We start from the raw sequence: 18649 nt of genomic DNA, 5'->3' as shown, positions 1-18649 counted from the left end.
ATAAAAATTCTTCATTATTGAGGTGGGACTCAACTTTAATTCTTATCCCACTTTTTTTTTTTTTTAAGAGAGAGTGAGAGAGGAAAGAGAGAGAGAATTTTTTGATTTTTTATTCTTTAGTTATCGGCGGACACAACATCTTTGTTTGTATGTGGTGCTGAGAATCGAACCGCGCGCATGCCAGGCGAGCGCGCTACCGCTTGAGCCACATCCCCAGCCCCTCTTATCCCACTTTCAATTGCTCTGAAGAGACCACAATTCAACGATATTTTCTGAATGTGTTAGAGTAATATTAACCCCAATATTGAGAATATAAGTCAAACACTTTTAAAATGTCCTGGAGCTCAGCAGGCACATGTGAAAGGGGTAAAAGAGGAAAGAGAGATGTGTGACCATCCCAAAGAAAATTTCTACACAGAAAGTAGAGGCTACAGACTCCAGAGGTTCAGCTTCACTACAATCTTGTGATGATAGTGTAGGATGGAGTGTGAATTATGTGAAGGCTATTTGACTGCAGAGCAAGGGCATTGGGCTCTCATCCCTTATGACTTCCATTTAACTGAATGAAGTAACTTTGGTCTCTTCTTCCTTTTTTTTTTTTTTTTTTTTTTTTTTAGTATAATCTGCTTTTTTCAGTGTGCTGTGAGCTTTGAAAGGTGGGCTAACCTACTAGAATAAAACCGTTTTTAATAGATGTCATTTAACTTTGTATTTTAAAAATGTTATAACATGGAAAACACAGCTCAATAAATATTGGAACATTTTTTTACTAAGTAGGTGAGTTTGGGTAGGTATGTTTTTATAATTGCAAGATGAATACCTTTGGGTTGGGCAGAGCTCATTCTGTTTTCCTGGAAACCAGGCACACAATGATTCCACCTATCACTGACAAATCTCGGTTCCTGTTATTTGAATAGTAAATGTAGCAACTGCTCTTTGACTATCTATTTACTATTTTCTATAATAAATCTGCCTGCACCCTAAGCCCTGAAACTGACCTCTGATCCCTTTTATGGAGACTGAAGCAAGTTCTTCAATAGCCAAGGATGAGTAAATGTATCTTTTGCTTCCATAATAGAGCTGGTTTTGATTCTTACAAACTTCTCTAGAAATAACTTTCTTATAATTTGCAAACAAGAGCAAAAGAACAGCTGCCAGTGGACACACACAACTTCTTTTGTTCATATCTTTCACCTCTCTGCCCTTGATATCACACATTTAGTCTGGCCTAAAACTACCTCAGGAGTGAAATTTTATCAGGTTCATTGATGGTAAAAGGTTACATGTAGCCCACTCTTGAGAAATTTTGTCTCATGGGGGACTCAACAACTACATGGAGGACTACTTACAGGTATAGGTATGTTCATTTCTTTTACAAATATGAAGTGAATATAAAATTATAAGTGTAATGAATCAGTTTGCTAGTCTTCAACACTTAACAGAATAGAGCCCCTCAAGCTGCTAGTTAAAAAAAAAATGAAGGATAGACATTATCTTTGTCCTCATTAACGACTTATATATCCAGATGAATACATTGTGTGTGTGTGTGTGTGTGTGTGTGTGTGAGAGAGAGAGAGAGAGAGAGAGAGAGAGAGAGAGAAAGAGAGAAATATACATCTCTCATATCTACTTTTAAACCTTGGCAATAGGTGTTGATAATAGAATTGTACATCTCTGAACGTCTCTGAAGCCCTTGTTTACTTTTCCTTCTTTGCCCCCAACCCACTCCCACTGCACAGCTATGGGAATCATTGTCAAGTCTGAGAATGAAACCAGATACACTGAAGAGTCAGAATGTGTCTTTATGAGCCCTCTGATTATTCTTTGAGAATATATATATTCCCTTATCTACCATGACCACTATTGAAAGAAATGTGTTCATGTTATCAGATAATTGAAAATATAAATTTATTCTTCAGGCTAAAAATAATGTGCTACTTAGATAATTGAAAATATAAATTTATGGGGGCTGGGGGTGTGGCTCAAATGGTAGCGTGCTCGCCTGGCATGCGTGGGGCCCGGTTGGATCTTCAGTACCACATACAAACAAAGATGTTGTGTCTACCGAAAACTAAAAAATAAATATTAAAAATCTCTCTCTCTCTCTCTCTCTCTCTCTCTCTCTCTCTCTCTCTCTCTTAAAAAAAAAAGAAAAGAAAATATAAATTTATTCTTCAGGCTAAAAATAATGTGCTATGTTGACTGATTTCACACTAATATCTATCATGAAAACTGAATCTATATTCTTATTGTGTATGATTTTGTTGGTTTGTGCATTGTGTGCAATCTAAGACAGACCATATTTGGATTTAGCAGGGATTTGTATTTATCAAACAAGACAACTCTGTAACAATAACAAGAAAGGTCCCCAATAAACCCTAAACTGGTTTCCTCAGAACTGGATAATTAATTTGAGGATATAAAATCACAGTCTCTGATATATTTGGATATGTCAGATACTAGAATGTTTTTCTTCCAATAAACATTCAACTAAGGTGTTGGAAACCTATCTAAATAACCCTGTCAGACAACTTCAGCAAGAGACAGCCATACTGTATAACTTCCCTATCTCTGTCCCCATGTCCCATTACTTCTCCAAAACTGATGTAAGAAATCTCAGGTGATGTTTACACAGAAATAAGGATTCATTAGTATCATAACTCTTTAATCATTGTTATTTACAATTTATCATCTGACAGACAGAGAATAAATAAAGAAAAGAAAATATACAATTGGTATCATGTTTCTTTTTCTAATACAGAGAATTTTCACTTATTCTATTTTGGAATGACTATAATAGTTTTAAGCAAAAATTAAATCCATTTGCTGTTTACCCCTTGAGGAGACACATTATCCTCCAAAGCCTGTGGAATAATGCCCAGATGTTTCTCCATCACTGCTGCAGAAACTCAGTCCTCCAAAAAAAGTTACCAGACAACAGGGGGGAAAAATAGGATATCATGAACAGTAAAAAACTGTTAGGCTAGTTTACAGTTTCTTAGTGTGTGTGCAATAATTTTCCCAACTTTCAGTTACTTCCAAACCTCTTCTTAAAAAAACAGTTTCACAGTGAAAGTAATTACCTCATCCTAACATACTCTGCCTTAAGCTTTTGGTGTGTTTTTGTTGTTGTTATTTTCAAATTCTTCCTTAACATGCGCAGGCTAGCTTGGGAGGCAGATTCCTTCACCTGTAAAGATGTTGACAAAGTGTCTACAGGAGAAACTAAATAGCTTGTTTCAGGAACTGGGTTTGGAGCCAGAGTTTGGTCCTTGCTTTTAATCTGGTACAGTGTTGAGAAATACCATGCACTGCTGTCTAATTACCTCAAAGAATGAAGCATTTCCATAGATCAATTTCGATATTACCAAGTATGCAAATGGAGAATGTATTTTACCTGGTACAAGTATGAGCACTATTTCCTCTTATTTAAAAATAAAATTTCTGTTACAACAAAGTAATCTCACTAAATTCACCCTAGTTATACTAGATGACAGGGTTTTTGTCTCCATCTTTTATTCATTCAAAAAACAACATTTGGAAAATATTTATCAAGTGTTCACTTATGTACTAGAAATTTTACAAGACACACACTGTTATAGTCTTGTGACCCTTCAATAGGGCAGCTTAAAATGGCACTCACAAAACTCAAAGCTGTAATCCCCCAAAACAGCTTCAACTTCTCTGGGGTTGTTGTTCCCATTAAGAAAAGATATTTAAGCAAATGAAGCTTCTCTGCTACTCCAAAAAAATAGTGTTTTATTACACATTCAGGGTCCACACTATTATATTGTATTCCTTCCACAAGCTATCCATGGTTCATTAAGTGCCACCTAACTCTTGACCAAAATACTGATTTACCTGAAAAATTTCTTCTTGTCTTTGATAAAAACCCTACTCACCTGTAGAAACTGCAGGAACCATTTAGCACTTCCTTCCACAGCTGAGTCTCTATCCAACAATCTATAGATGGATCTTACTTTGGTATTATCTAATCCTAAGTCATCATTTGCATTGTAAAACTAATAGTAAAATTTAGAAGCAGGATAGGGACGATATTGCTTAACAATAAATGAACATATTAATTTGTTATATTCTCTTGAATTTTGCATAATTGTATCCAGATAGTATCTGATACATCCAAGCAAGGACAGGTTACAAATTATCAAGGGTTAAAAGAATTCAGTACCTAAAGAAATATATGTATGAAAATGGTGAAATCCAAATAAAATCTGTAGTTTAGTTAGAGGTATTACACCAATGTCAATTTTCTGGTTTTGAAAATGGTTCAAAAGGGACTATGGTTTCTGTGGTTGAAAATGGGCTTATGTAAAATTTTATCAGTTGGGGAAAACTAGATCTAGAGTAAGAACATTATACACTTTTTTTTAACTTCTTGAGAGTCTTAAGTTATTTCAAAATAAAAAATTTTCAAAAAGGAGACAGCAACTAAACAATTACTCATTAGTCTTCTGCCACCACACAACGTATCTAATTGGAGCAGATGAAGACATTTAACTGTTTCTATACAAATGTGAAATTTCAGTTCAGAAGTATTTCCCAGAGTAGATCAGGATCTGCATCTTCCAGAAATTTAGTGACCTACCACATACACTAACAAAGAACAAAAATACAACAGACAAGAGAAGACTAAGATGGCAAGATCCGGGTTTATGAATTCAACTTAGGATCAAAAACATAATAGCTGTACACTGTCATCCTTTTTTTTTTTTTTTTTTTTTTTAGTTTTGAGAACAGATGCTGATGTTTTATCATATTTCTTTGCAACATCTTCCTTTTCCCTCCTTTAGACACTCTATTCTACTTTACTCAAAACACATGACCTAGCCCCACATCATGGCTTTCTTGTGGGAAGATTGGATGGAACTAGAAACATGCATGTTTCTAACGTGGCACATAACTCATTGTGTGGACACCAGATGAGATTTAGTTTTACCTAACTTATGCCTATTTTTTCCAGTTGTCTGTTGCCATTCTGGGCATAGCAATGATGGACATCCTTGAAGTTGGATTTCATTAACAAAGGCAAGAGGAGGGAATGCAAAGTTTCAGGAACTACCATTAACTCCCTGTATCTAGGTCTTCATGTCTAAAATAACCCTTGGAAAGTCAAATCCAGTTCAGGCAGAGAGTTGACCTCTCACCAGCCCTTGAAGTAGTCTGGAACACATAGGGGCTTAAACTGCCTCCCTCACCCCCTGACTCTGAAATTAAAGGATCATTCCCTGATAGTTATGTGTTTTTAGATCTATGGAGGACATCCCTACATACCTTTAAACAATAAAAACAACAATCCTGTTTCCATTACTGCACCTATTTTTTCATTTTTAATAAATATTTTATAATCTCTATCATCCAATATTTCCTCTTTACCATCCCTATTTCAAGTCACTTTTTCTATCCTTTCTCAGGTCTCTTTTTAAATCTTTGCTTCCTTGCTTCAGAGCACATTCCATCAGTTCCCGTTACCCCTGTTTCTACCTTGTTTGACTAGCCCCTATCCATGGCTCCCATGCACTCTCATTGCCTCTTTTTATTGCCTCTCTACTATTGCCAATCTCTTTCCTAACCCCTCCTCAGCCTCCCTGCCCAGTCATATGCACATTCATGTATTCACTTTTTGTCCCACTTGCATACCTCCCTCTTGGCTATATATTCTTGAACACTTACAAGTGATCTTTCCACAGCTTACTCTCCCTGGATACTTCTTTTCACTCCAGTAAACACTTGCGAACTAATCATATATGTGTCTGGACAGCACATCAAGATTTTGACCTAGCTATCAACACGTTAACCAGCACAAGTATAAATTAAAATCTTGACTATCTAAAAACAGAACCTTGACACAAAATAGCTTACATGCATCATGAAGCGGATAACTTATAGCAAAGAGAAGAAGGTCCTATACTTTCTTATCATTTTCCCTATTTCTTTTCCTAGCTTCATTCCTCTAATTTAGATTTGAACTCCTTTTTAATATAACATACTAAGTCTACATACTAAGTCTTTACCATTTATTCTGTTGGGTCACTTCAGATTTGTGCTACTAAACTCTACAGGTATGAGTTAGGTTAGAAGTTAAACCTACGTCTATAGTGCAATTTCTCAGTGCCAAAAGATGGAGAATTCTTCATCCATTAAAGGATACTTGTACATGATAATACATATTTGGCTGCCACCTAAAACAGATTACTTCCATGACTCAAGGTCAGGAAAATTCATATACTTTAATAACATTTTAAATATTTTTAAGTATGGGATCATGAAATACAGTGAATTGAGGCAGAATCCTAAAAAGTCCTAAGCAGAAAGATGTTAGGCTATGGAAGGGGAAATGGTCTGGAGGTAGTCCTACCAGGGGCATATGGATAAGTAGACTGTAGGTTCTGATGTCACATCCTTTTATTTCTAAGGAAGTTAACACTTTCCTTGAGATCAGAGGGTGGCAGGTCTCATAGGAAAACATGTCTGGCCCTATACATATAAAATGAAATAAATATTATAGAAATGGTAATGCTAAGGCACTATACAGATGCAGGTGCCATTGTTACTACTATTACAGTAACTTCTCCCAAGATACCTTCTACCAACCACATTTTCCAGAACAAGAGATGACCGGATTACTGAATCCACATCAGTTATAGAAACAGTTATCCAATAAGCACTTCAATGCCATCTAATTCAATTTACTCACTTTACAGATAAGAAAACAACATTCAGAGAAACAAGATGGCACACTTGGCTTGAAGCAAAAGATGGTCAAACATTCTCCTGACTCTTAAACCAAAATTAGTCATAGAAGAGACTGAAGCCCAGGCTTAGAACAACCAGGGGGAAAGGTATTTGCTATAGTCGGAAGATGACCTGCAAAATGAATGTTGGGGACTTGGATTTATGTTCATGCAGGGCCTGGAACAATTTTGAAAGCTAAATGGAGAAACATTGACGTTTCTAAGAGACTATGAGAAGGCAGACCATGGAAGCAAGAGAAGCAGATCCAAGGGATCAAGACTATTTCTTGCCACCTTAGGAAGTTAGTTTTGTAATCTTCTCTTATTTTTTTCTCAATGGGAATTAAGGGTCCCCTTTTCTAGTTTTCCCACTGAATCTGGAAATTTATCGTGTGTCAAAAGCTCAGAATCTTCTCTAAGGAGATTCCTACTCAACAGGTATCCACTTTCATGAATTCTGAGAATCAGAGCCTCATATTTTTCTGCTGACCATACTATCTTGTTAACAAGAAGATGAACACTAAGCAGTAGCACTGAATGGCCATCCTAGGCCTCTCTGGAATCAATGATTCTTGGGGTTAGAAAATCATTAAATATTGTCTAATATAGCTATCTTTCCTCTATTTGAAAACCTTCATCTTCTTGCATAGTTCTTTAGCCTATATATGATCCTCTGCAAAAGACAAAGGACTCTCCATCTCTGGAGGCAGCCCATTGATTCTTGTATGTCCTGATTGGATGTATTTTCCCTAAAAAGAAGAGATTTCAGTATCACTCTAATGTCTCCTCATTGGTTCTGGGTCAACCTTTTGGGGACACTCAGAACAGATCTACTCTCTGTTATACATGTCCTTTTAGGTATTTATGCCTGAGAAATTCAGTCTCCAGTTCACACATCCAGAGATGTTAACCATTAATAGAAACTTGTACAAGGTGAACCAAAGGGTCTATCATCAAGCGATTAAGACACCAGCCTTTACTAATTAAAAAATCAGATGCCCACTAAAACACACACATAAAAATCTCTTAACAAGACAAAGAAGAGGACCCTCACAAGTGAATGTTGAATAGGATCCTTGTTATCTGTCCTTCATAGAACTCCTTTCTTACATCTGTTATCCATTCAAGAATCCGTCCATGCAGGATATACTTTTTTTAAAAAATAACTGTTCTCTTACATTTAGCCTTACAGCAGACTTTCTTTCCTATCCATATCCCCTGTTACTTTATAAATGCATTTCAACCATGACCCCTGCCCATGAATGAAGAAAATACCCATTCCAAAAAAATAGGACTTTTCCAGAATACATTATTTACTTTGATAGGAGAGGGAAATCAGAGAATGGTATATGTTCAGAAGCCAAATCAGAAAACCATCTGTGGTAAGTTGTTAAATATCAAGTCTTCAGATTCTCCATGGCTACTACATGCTTTCCCTAAGTCTAATCTCATTTTTCCCAAGACCTTAGTATTCTTCAATTTTTTTTCTCTTTCTGAAGATACTTTATAAAAGGTGACATGGAAAAATATTATAGAATCTGCACATTTATAAACATAAGCATATTTAACCTTTATAAATTATCTAAATTTTGTAGCTTTTGTTATCTAACCCTTTGGTATATCAAGACTTCTTTTACTAGATTTTATCTGCCCTAGGTTTTTTTTTTTCTTTTGTAGTGCTTTAATGTAAAAAAAAAAAAAATAAAAGTATATATGAGACAGTGGTAGGGAGTGAAGGAGTGGCATGGGGGAGGTGAGGGACAGAGAGAGAACAAAGCAAAAGGCCTGTGTCTCTCAGTTCCGTTAAATGTCCGGATGGAGTGGCTTAGGTATGGTTGAGTGGTAGGTCTTGTGGGAAGAACCTGGGCCATTGGAATGCTGTCACGCATTGACGGCATCACTCATCCCCTTGTTGAAGGAGCAAAAGGTGGATTTCTTGAAATGATGGACGGTGCTTTGTATCTCTTCTCCAACAGCTGAGCATCAGCTTATACACAGAGTCAGGGCAAATGGCTGGTTGAGGGAGGTAAATCTTTGGAAACAAAAAATTTAAAGAAGAAAGAAAAAAAGAAATATTAAGATCAGGAAACAAAATTAAGACTGGTTGCATCATAGTTTAGTCATCCCCCCTTGCCCACTTTCTTGAACTTGATAACTGAAATGGGTGTCCCTACACTCTATCAAACTTTTAAACTCTACATCATGTACAACCACAAGAATGATATCCTAATTAAAATAAGTTATATTCCATGTATGTATAATATGTCAAAATACACTGTCCTGTCATGTCAAATAAAAAAATGTTTTTAAGCTTTTAAAATTTAAATACTGAAATTTAAATAAGAAATTCAATAGTAATTAAATAGTAAAATGTAATAAAATAAAAATCAAATAAATTATGTTTAATCCATTAGTTTAGAAATTTTTCATCAAAAATTTATATTTGGATGTTTGTAGATGAGTTTACTCAGCTTGTAATGATGCTATTTGGCTTTGGCCTGGCTTTAGTCAAATACGGACTTTTAGTCCATGAGCATTGATAGTCAAAAATGAATATTTTGTGCACCACTAGCACTGATGAAGGTAAAAATAGTGGACTTTTTTAAAGGTCCACTACATTTTTATTTATAAAAAATAAATAAAATAAAATCTATAGGAGAAATGTCTCATAACCAAGATAATTTAGACACCTCCTCCTAAAAATATCTATAGGATATCTAACTACTAGCTTTAAATGCCAGATCTCATAGGAATATCAAAAACTGAATCAACTAAAAAAAAGCACCCAAGTCTTCATCTGTTCATCCCTAAATACTCTTACCTGCCTCCCCTGGTCTCGGAAGAACTCTCCAGTATTTTCAATAACCTGTTCATCTGACAGCTGAGAATAGGGCTGCTCTTGGCAAAAGGTGAACGTCTCCCACAGAGTCACCCCAAATGCCCACACATCACTTGCTGTAGTGAATTTGCCCTGTTGAAGTCAAAAAAGGAAAAATCAGAATAACCCATGCAAAACAAGAGCAGGTTATATTTTCATAATCTGGAGTTAATTTCCTTTCCTCAACCAAGAGCAAGGAATACTGAAACTGCCAAGATCTGCACAGAGGTTCTAGAAATAACAATGTGAAGTTGTCACAAGGCATCTCATCTTCACGATCTCAACTTAGTTCTGCTTTTCTTACAGATGAGAACCAGGAGCTGAAAGGAACACAGCCACAAAGCATTCATCATTAACTGAATGTCAGAGATTCAACTTTTAGGCTCTAGGGTACCTTGGAAAAAGGTCCCTTGGAAAGTCAAAGTAAGGATGGAAGGTCAACTGTTTTTATGTTAGAGATAGAGGAATCTGGTTGAAGTGTCTGGAGTTAAGTCCCTGAGTGAATCCAGCACTCTTTCTTCCCACTTCAGTGATAGTCATAGTCTTAAAAAAGAGACTATCAAGTGATGGCACTAAGATTCACATGTAATTAGCATGTAGTAAATACTCGGACCCTTTTTATCCAATAAATTCAACCACACAGCAAAGTAGATGATGTATTCAGATCAGAAAAATGACAGGAGAGGGTTTGCCAGATTACCATGGCTAATAAGAACATAAAGTATTGGAGAAATTGAAATTTGAGCCGGGGTCTCTCTATCTCAGTCTTAAACATTTTTTAACAACATAGATAGAGCAAATACTACTTACCCTAGAATTAGGTAAAATATAAAGATTCACATATAGAGATGAAAAAATTATAAAGATTTTTGAAAAGTTGTATATATTACAGCATCATTCTTAATAGCAAGAAGTTGAAAAGAACTTAGAGATCAAATTATAAAGATATTATTAAATCACAGAACATATCCCTACAATAGAAATTATTCAGTCACTAAAACCATGCTTTAAACAATATGTAATCATATTAGACATGTCAATGAAAATGTGCTAAGCAAAAATATATAGAATTGTATGAGTTGGCATCATTTCCAATTACATAATATACATTTTGCACAGAAATACACATAAAGAAATTAATGCATATGAGAAAATTCTCAAAGGAAATATACTAAAGTATTAATTGATGAAGGGAAGGAGATAATTATATATTTTCTCATTTCAAAATTAATTTTTGAATCCTGTAAAAGGATGAGCTGTAAATAAGCAAATTAGCTACAAATAAAACAAAAGTGACTTTTCTTTGTAGTACTACAAAAGACAAAATTACATGTACACAGTATTGTAGGAAGTAAAAGTACATAGTCTATTAATCCTTTTAATCAGATAAGTGTTTATAAAACCAGCAATGGAAATTCTTAAGTATGCATGGTCATATAACATCTCCAAGAAAGACATTAGAAAAAGTCATTTATTCATGATAGAGAATACCAGGAATTAAGTAAAAGGTAGAAAACAAATAATGATAAATTAAAAAGTAAATGGTAAAGACCATAAAAATATAGTGATTAGACAGGATTGTTGGCACTGACATCTAGGGCAAAATCTAATGAGCAACATAATTATGAAGTTAACATAGAAGAAAAAATTTTATGTGATTAACATTTCTTTACATAATAAGATTTTTAAAACCCTAAGACCGATGAGGATGTGGAAAGAGTAGAAAAAATATGATACTGAATCCCACATCATACTGTTTAACATTCTTTCCTAAAGTATATTACTTTTTTTCAATTAATAGGCAAGTATTGAATAATAATAATAATAATTGGTACACAAGAAAGATCATCTCCAATCAGAGAAAATATGAAGGTCTGTGGAGCTTGGCTCCTACTGTCTTTGATTTGTCCCCACCTAGGGTAGGGCTTACAAATGCCAGGAACTCACCAGCAAGATGCTCTCCCAAGACATCCAGCGGATAGGAAGCACTGCTCGACCCTGGATCCGGTAGTAGTCACCACTGTATAAGTTTCTGCTCATTCCAAAGTCAGCTATCTTGATGGTGTAGTTCTTACCCACTAAACAGTTTCGTGTAGCCAGATCTCGGTGGACAAAATTCAGAGAGGAAAGGTACTTCATGCCAGAGGCAATCTGGGTAGCCATAAACTTCAGGTTGACATAACTGAGGAAAATACAAGAGAAGAGAAAATAGCCTATGGATACAGGAAGTCAGGAAAGGTACTCATTCTAAAGTTGATATCAACAAACCAAGCATTTAAACCTTAACATTCTTTCTCTATTCTTAAAGAATCCCTTTTGCATTCTCCCAAAGGGTCAGCTGCTTTTTTATTCCCTGCAGAATAGTCACTCACCATGCCAGAAAAATGATAAACTTTAAGGCTCATTGCTCTCTGTTTTAAAACTCCAAGTGACTCTCATGACCACAGGGAAGAGATAGAAGACCTGACTTATTTACCTGACAGTGGGTACATTGCTGGAGCAAGAATTGGCAGGCTCATGGCGGGAAAGAAACTGATTGAGGTCTCCATTCTCCATGTATTCCGTGATCATGCAAAGAGGGTCATCAGTGATACACACAGCTAAGAGACGGATGATGTTTGCATCCTTGAGCCGGGACATGATCTTTATCTCCTTAAGAAAATCATTCCTTTGGAGGATACAGACACAAATAAACTCAGAGATTGCCGGATCAGAATGAAAAGGGGAAGTATGCACATCAAAATCTATTTCTATCCATTACACCAAGGCTCATTTGTCTTTAGGAAATCTTTGAAAGGACAGAGAAATTGGCACCATGAACTGTTTCATTCTCCATATCTCCTGGAACATCACTATTCAATTATAATGGTTTTAAGAATAAGATTTATGATTTATTCACATATAAATCGCATTGCTAGTATTTAACAAAATGCCTGTCATGCAGAAAGTGGTCAATATTTACTAAATCAAAAATATGCTGCATAAAACAACAGTGAAAAATAAAACTTTTCACTGGAAATCATTTGCCTTTTCAAAAAGCCACAGATTCACACTATTAATAAAGTCAAGAAAGTTTTTATAAAGTGGATAAAAACCTTCTGGTTTATCTCATAATTTTTTATTTTCTCTTACTGATTTTTCCTAATGCAGTCTATTCCCACAGTCAGTCACCACACACATTTGGTAGCATGTTCTTTAAAGGCTATGGTGGTAAAGTGGGGTCATGTCAAAAGAAGTACTCACCTAGTCCAGACTAATAATTCTCTGAGTACATAATGACAGTCATTCTTGAGTTATAAAGTAGCAACATTTGCTTTGGTGAAGCCACTGGCCCACATTCTTAAAAGTATTGGAATCTCCTATGGGTTGCATAGGAATTCTCTTCTGAAAGCCATACTATGTCAGTATTAACCCTTGGAAACAATGTAGTCCTAATTCGAGATCTTCCTTCTTCATTTTTCCCTTTAATCTTAAATCAGAGGTTTCCGTGGCCTGGAAGGGCCCAGAGTCTAGACCATTCAGCACTGGTCAGTATGCTGGGCACAGTGCAGCACGGCAAACCTCACCAAATAAAACAATGACAAGGACTTTATCATATTCTATGTTTTTGTTTCTCTCCTTGCCATTTTTTTCCACTCATGTGCTAAGATTAATATGAAGAATACTCCATCTCTCCATGGGAACCAGAGAATGTCACTTTTCATTCACACTAATATCCTTAAGACTGAAATTCTCAGTTAAAAGTACTCTGTTCCATCTCTTGCCTTTCTCTTTTTTTGATTCCACACCCTGTTAATTTCAAGACTTAATGAAATAGGAATAATAAACTTTACTTCACTATGAATATCAGTGATAAGAATCAAGGCAACCCAAATGCATATGTTAACCAGATGTGCAGATTTTTCTGGAACACACAAACAAGCTTTCAATCAGCATGCCTCTCTGTGTGAGAATTAACTCACCATTACTGTAATGGAAAGGCTCTCAGACAATGGAGTATGACTGGAAACAGCAATTTATGAAGTAAAGGATCCAAGAGATTATTAGCAGTTTGAAAAACTGCTAAAGGATTGTGGATCCTTTTGCTTTAAGGTCCATGGATACTTTTCCAACTAGAGGCAACTTCTCATTTGTGGGGTTGCTGGACATAGAAGGAAAGGAGCATAAAAGAGAAAGAAAGGATGATAAAGTAAATAGAGATGTAAAAAGAGGAGAATGTAAAAAGCTTTGCAAGAAAGATGTATTTGATTGTGAAATGTGGTAGGATGTAATGAATTCAGAAGTCTGTGTAATGACTAAAAAGTACACCATTAGACTTTTGTGTATTGGGAAGTATGGTGCTGTACAAAGGGAGTTAAGAAGTAAATGTGACAAATATAATGGAAATGTACATTTATGTTTGAGAAAGATGGAGAAGATGAAGACTTTGACTGTATTAGAAAAATAAGGCATAATAATGGAAACAAGGGTATTTACCAAACTTTCCATCTCAAATGGAAAAAAAAAAAGATTCTCAGATGTTTCCAGAAATATTCCTGGTCTGAAAGATGAAATAAATACAGGAAAATTCAAAATGCAGACCACAGACCTGGCATTCTTGTTGGCATCTGCTCGGAGCATTTTCACAGCCACCAGGACAGGCTGGTTGGCACTGACATCTAGGGCAAAATCTTTGTCTTTGAATTTTTCCATTCCCTCCACTTCACAAAGATGAACCTAGACAAAAGTCATCTAGTCTCAGCATCATCATTTCTCCTGAAGATGTCTCAGTACTCTTGCTGGGCATTTCCTGGAGATAAACTAACTCTTACAACTCAGGCAAAGTAATCGAAAGAATGATAAAAAGGTATATATAACACATCTTTGATTCAAATGATAAAAGTAAAAATAAAGGTAAAGTACCCAGCTAATATGATATGTTACTGTCTTCTAAAACAAATATATATTCAGTAAGAGAATACATGAATCTATAACATAGAATTTCATTATAACATAGCTCCACTATAAAATGTATAATATGTCAAAATACATTCTTCTGCCATGTATAGCCAAAAAGAACAAGTTAAAAAAAAAGAATTAAAAATGTTTCTATATAAATGCTTGAACTTGGATTTGAGAAAGTTTAGTTACTGGAACCTACAAACTATAAGTCAATTTTCTAAAATAATATCTTAGTATGGGATTTAGCATTGCAATTTATTCCTGAGTTTTAATAACATTATAATGAGTGTGGTTTTTCAACTCAGGAGACAGAACGAGTACATATAAACACCATAAGCAGATAAAATGGGCTCCTCTACCTCCCCCAACACCAGACCTAATCAAGGGGGAAACATCTGACCCAAACTGAAAACCAATAACATATTACTATAAAACCAGGTATTCGGGGTTTTGTTACAAATTAAACATTTCTTTGAGTTCTCAGAAGGTTTATGTGACTGATGCAAGAGTAAAATATTTAATATTACACACATCATTCTGAGGACTGTTGAGAAGAAAACTCCTCCTTATCTTAGTTGGTGAGTCATTCCCTAGTAGCTAATTCTGGGACCCACAGCAGGGGCGAGGTTGTTTTTGACCACTTTATATGTAACTCCCATCTTAAAAGGAAAAAAACACCCAACAGCAGGGTGTTCCTGGATGGTTTATAAAAGATGATCACATCTCATGAGCCCCACCCTCTGTAACCTATTGTAAACATTTTTTGAAAGCATTAAATGTTTTTCAGGATATCTGAAGTCTAATGACGTATTTGCCTTACAAACCCCTGTATAGGAATCAGAGTTGCTAGGAACTCCTCAGCTATATGACAAAGATGAAGTTGACCTAGTCAACTAGAGGACAATTCAAAGAAAGCCAAGTAGAGAAAACTTTCAGTTGTGCATTCGCTTCTGGAAGGGACACTTTGTTCTACTGACCATTGTTATGCACTTACTTCATTTGAACCTCCAAGGACTAGAGAGAGGCCTCACACAAAGGGTCAACTCACCTCTCCAAACTGGCCTTCTCCTAGCTTCTCCTTGAAAGTTAAGAGTTTCCGGGGAAACTCTTCCACAGCCACATCTTTTCCTGAGAGAAGGTCCATGGTGACAGCAGGAACTGAGTAGGTGTTGCCTCCAGTCACTCCCTGGAGATTCACTATGTCAGCTTCTGCGTAGTGGGGCACTCCCTCAGGTCCATTGTGTTGGGCTGGCTTCACAGTGCCACCGCAGCCTGGGAAGACAAAGACCATGAGTCTCATTCCAAGAGACATCTTTGGAGATCTCTTCAAGAAAAAAAAAAAACCAAGAGGAGATCTAGAACATGCCTCTATGACAGTCTAACCTTCTGTATAACATTCTTACTTGGAGAACACTTTTGCTTCCTCTAGATACTCTTTCTTGTGATTTTCAGAATGTAGGTGGCCACCATTTTGTTTCTCATTCTCCCCATAATACATGATCATTAACAATTTCTCGGGTCAATCTTGTAACCAAGAAAAGCTACAACAAATTTTGTTATATCAGGATGGGAGTATTAAAGATTGAAGGTTTAATAGCAAATTTCCTTAATTTTAAAACATTTTAATTGGTGTAAGAGCCTATTTTAGGGATTAAGAATATGATCAAGTTCATAAAATCTTGTTTAAGATACATGTTAACGTCTTTAAAAAACTAAAATATGAGGTGGGAAATGTTTAAGACTCGAGAGAATAGGTAAATAACTTCAGCTTAGCCTAGAAAATAAATCCATTTACATTCCTTAGTCTTGCTGTCTCTGCAAAATTACATAAATTCAATATGCTTTTTCAATGTCTTCTATCCACTAAATGATAAAAATAAGTGTTAGTTTCCTTTCTTCTTTCCACAAGATCCCTTCAGGTTTGTTTCCTAAAATGCCTATGCTCTCCAATTTAGTCCTGTCAGCTTCCACAACTGGCTCAGGCTAAGTGCTGCTCTACTGAACACCACAAGTCCTCTTCTGCAGAATGGGGTCACTCTTAAGTTGATGAACTATGGAAAAGCAGCTCTGAGTTTCAGAGATGACCCTAGCATCCCCGGTAAAGTCAGGCACTGTGCAGTACTTTTAAAAAAGGCACTGGGAATTTAATCAACTAACATTACTATTACTTTATTCAATGTTTTTTTTATTGATAAAAAGCAAGAAATATTTACTCTCATAATAAAAATCTTGTATTATTTAATAAATGTTGACCAGAGACAAATCAAGAAAAATAAGATAATTAATTATGTAGATAACTATAAAACTGGGAAATTCAGGAATTTTTTTTTTCTTTTTCTTTTTTTTTTCTTGTACTGGGGATTGAACCCAGCGGCACTTAACCATTGATCCACACTCCCAACCTTTTTATATTTTATTTTAAGACAGGGGTCTCACCAAGTTGCTTAGGACCTTGCTAAGTTGCTAAATGAGGCTGGTTTTGAACCTGTGACTCTGTCTCAGCCTCCTGAGTCACTGGGATTACAGGTATATGCCATCATACCAGGTTGAAATTCAGAATTTCTTTAGCTTCACTTAAATATATATATTTTTTTCCAGGTGAAATTACGATCCTGAATTTATCCTTAATGAAGTTTTATGTTACATGAATGCGCCCTATCTGGCCCTTCTCACATTCTTCATAAAATGAGCAAGTTAAACTGATCAGTTTCTTTTGATGTTACCACCTTAGTAACATCTTGTATTTTCATCAAATCTAGAAAGAAAATGTGGATTTCTCAGGAAGCTAGCACAGACCAAAAATAGGTCCAGTTATCTAGGAGCAATACTCTTATATCTATGTACCATGTGTCAAGGCTTCTTCCTCAATCCCCTGCTCACTCTTTCATCCTCACCTGACTCTTCCTCCCCTGGAGCAAATTCTGGGAGCTTTCGTATCAGTCTGGATGGCTCCTGGTAGTCAGGGCGAAGAGGAAATATGCGATCATAAGTCGAGTTGGACTCCTGTTCACTTGGTGATGAGGAGCGGTTATTGTTGAACATACTGGACTCGCTTGGTAGGGAGAGGCTGACAGTCATTTCATCATCCAGCATCCTCCGGGAAGCCTGAAGGAAAAGAGCAGAGAAGGTCATCTGGCACAAGGGTATTATCACTTCCTTTACTTTTAAAATCCAGCTCTTCCATTCAGTTTATTCCTGCTAAACCTAGAAACACTATAAGTGACAAGGATGCAGTCTAGTTCCACAAATTTCTGTGTCAAAGAAACTTTGAAAAATCCTTCATTTCTTCAGGCTAGAACTCTTGTCCTGTTAACATTCATTAACTTTCACTGAAGCACTTCTAAGCATTATTTACACAATGAAATAAGAACCTATAAGTAACCAAAGATCTTCTAATTTTTATTTTTTATTGATTTTTTTAATAAATGACAGCAGAATGCATTGCAATTCATATTACACATATTGAGCACAATTTTTCATATCTCCAGTTGTATATAAAGTATATGAACACCAATTCATGTCTTTATACATGTACTTTGGATAATGATGTCCATCACATTCCACCATCATTGCTAACCCCTTGCTCCCTTCCTTCCCCTCCCACCCCTCTTCCCTATCTAGAGTTCATATATTCCTCCCATGTTCCCCCTCCCTATCCCACTATGAATCAGTCTCCTTGTATCAGAGAAAACATTCAGCATTTGTTTTCTTGCGATTGGCTAACTTCACTTAGCAGCAGCAATATTCACAATAGCTAAAGTGTGGAAACAACCTAGATGCTCTTCAGTAGATAAATGGATAAAAAAAAATGTGGCATATATATACAATGGAATATTACTCATGTTTAAAGAGATTTTTAGGTTCTTTTAAATAATGAGTTTTCCTGGATTACCTTATAACTACTTTGATTCTGGGTAAACATAAGTTAAAATGTTCATTAACTCATTAGAAGGGCTGTAACATGATGTTAATAGTTCACCTCATCACCTAGCAGTGGGGGTTAAGATAACACTCCCCATCCCCTTATATTTACTAACAAAAAATAAAATGGCTATAAAATGGGATAGGAAAGTCCTGG

The 18649-nt window shown here is 35.8% G+C and overlaps 1 protein-coding gene across 7 annotated transcripts in view; it reads right to left on the bottom strand.

The window, feature by feature from the left end:
• Positions 1–2638: 2638 nt before the first annotated feature.
• The window catches only part of Ddr2 (discoidin domain receptor tyrosine kinase 2), a 145887-nt gene continuing 129876 nt past the window's right edge, over positions 2639–18649 (bottom strand). For all 7 annotated transcript variants that reach the window (XM_076862760.1, XM_076862762.1, XM_076862758.1 and 4 more), the window contains 7 exons: positions 17466–17676; positions 15620–15843; positions 14219–14346; positions 12107–12298; positions 11578–11812; positions 9574–9723; positions 2639–8784 (listed from right to left, as the gene is read on the bottom strand). In XM_076862760.1, coding sequence (XP_076718875.1) covers positions 8650–8784; positions 9574–9723; positions 11578–11812; positions 12107–12298; positions 14219–14346; positions 15620–15843; positions 17466–17676 — 1275 coding nt within the window. In that variant the 3' untranslated portion in view covers positions 2639–8649. The remainder of the gene's footprint in view (positions 8785–9573; positions 9724–11577; positions 11813–12106; positions 12299–14218; positions 14347–15619; positions 15844–17465; positions 17677–18649) is intronic.

This window comes from Callospermophilus lateralis, chromosome 7 (assembly GCF_048772815.1).
Source record: "Callospermophilus lateralis isolate mCalLat2 chromosome 7, mCalLat2.hap1, whole genome shotgun sequence".
Lineage (NCBI taxonomy): Eukaryota > Metazoa > Chordata > Mammalia > Rodentia > Sciuridae > Callospermophilus > Callospermophilus lateralis.
Note: the sequence above shows the minus strand (reverse complement) of the source record. Positions and strands in the feature narration are given on the sequence as shown.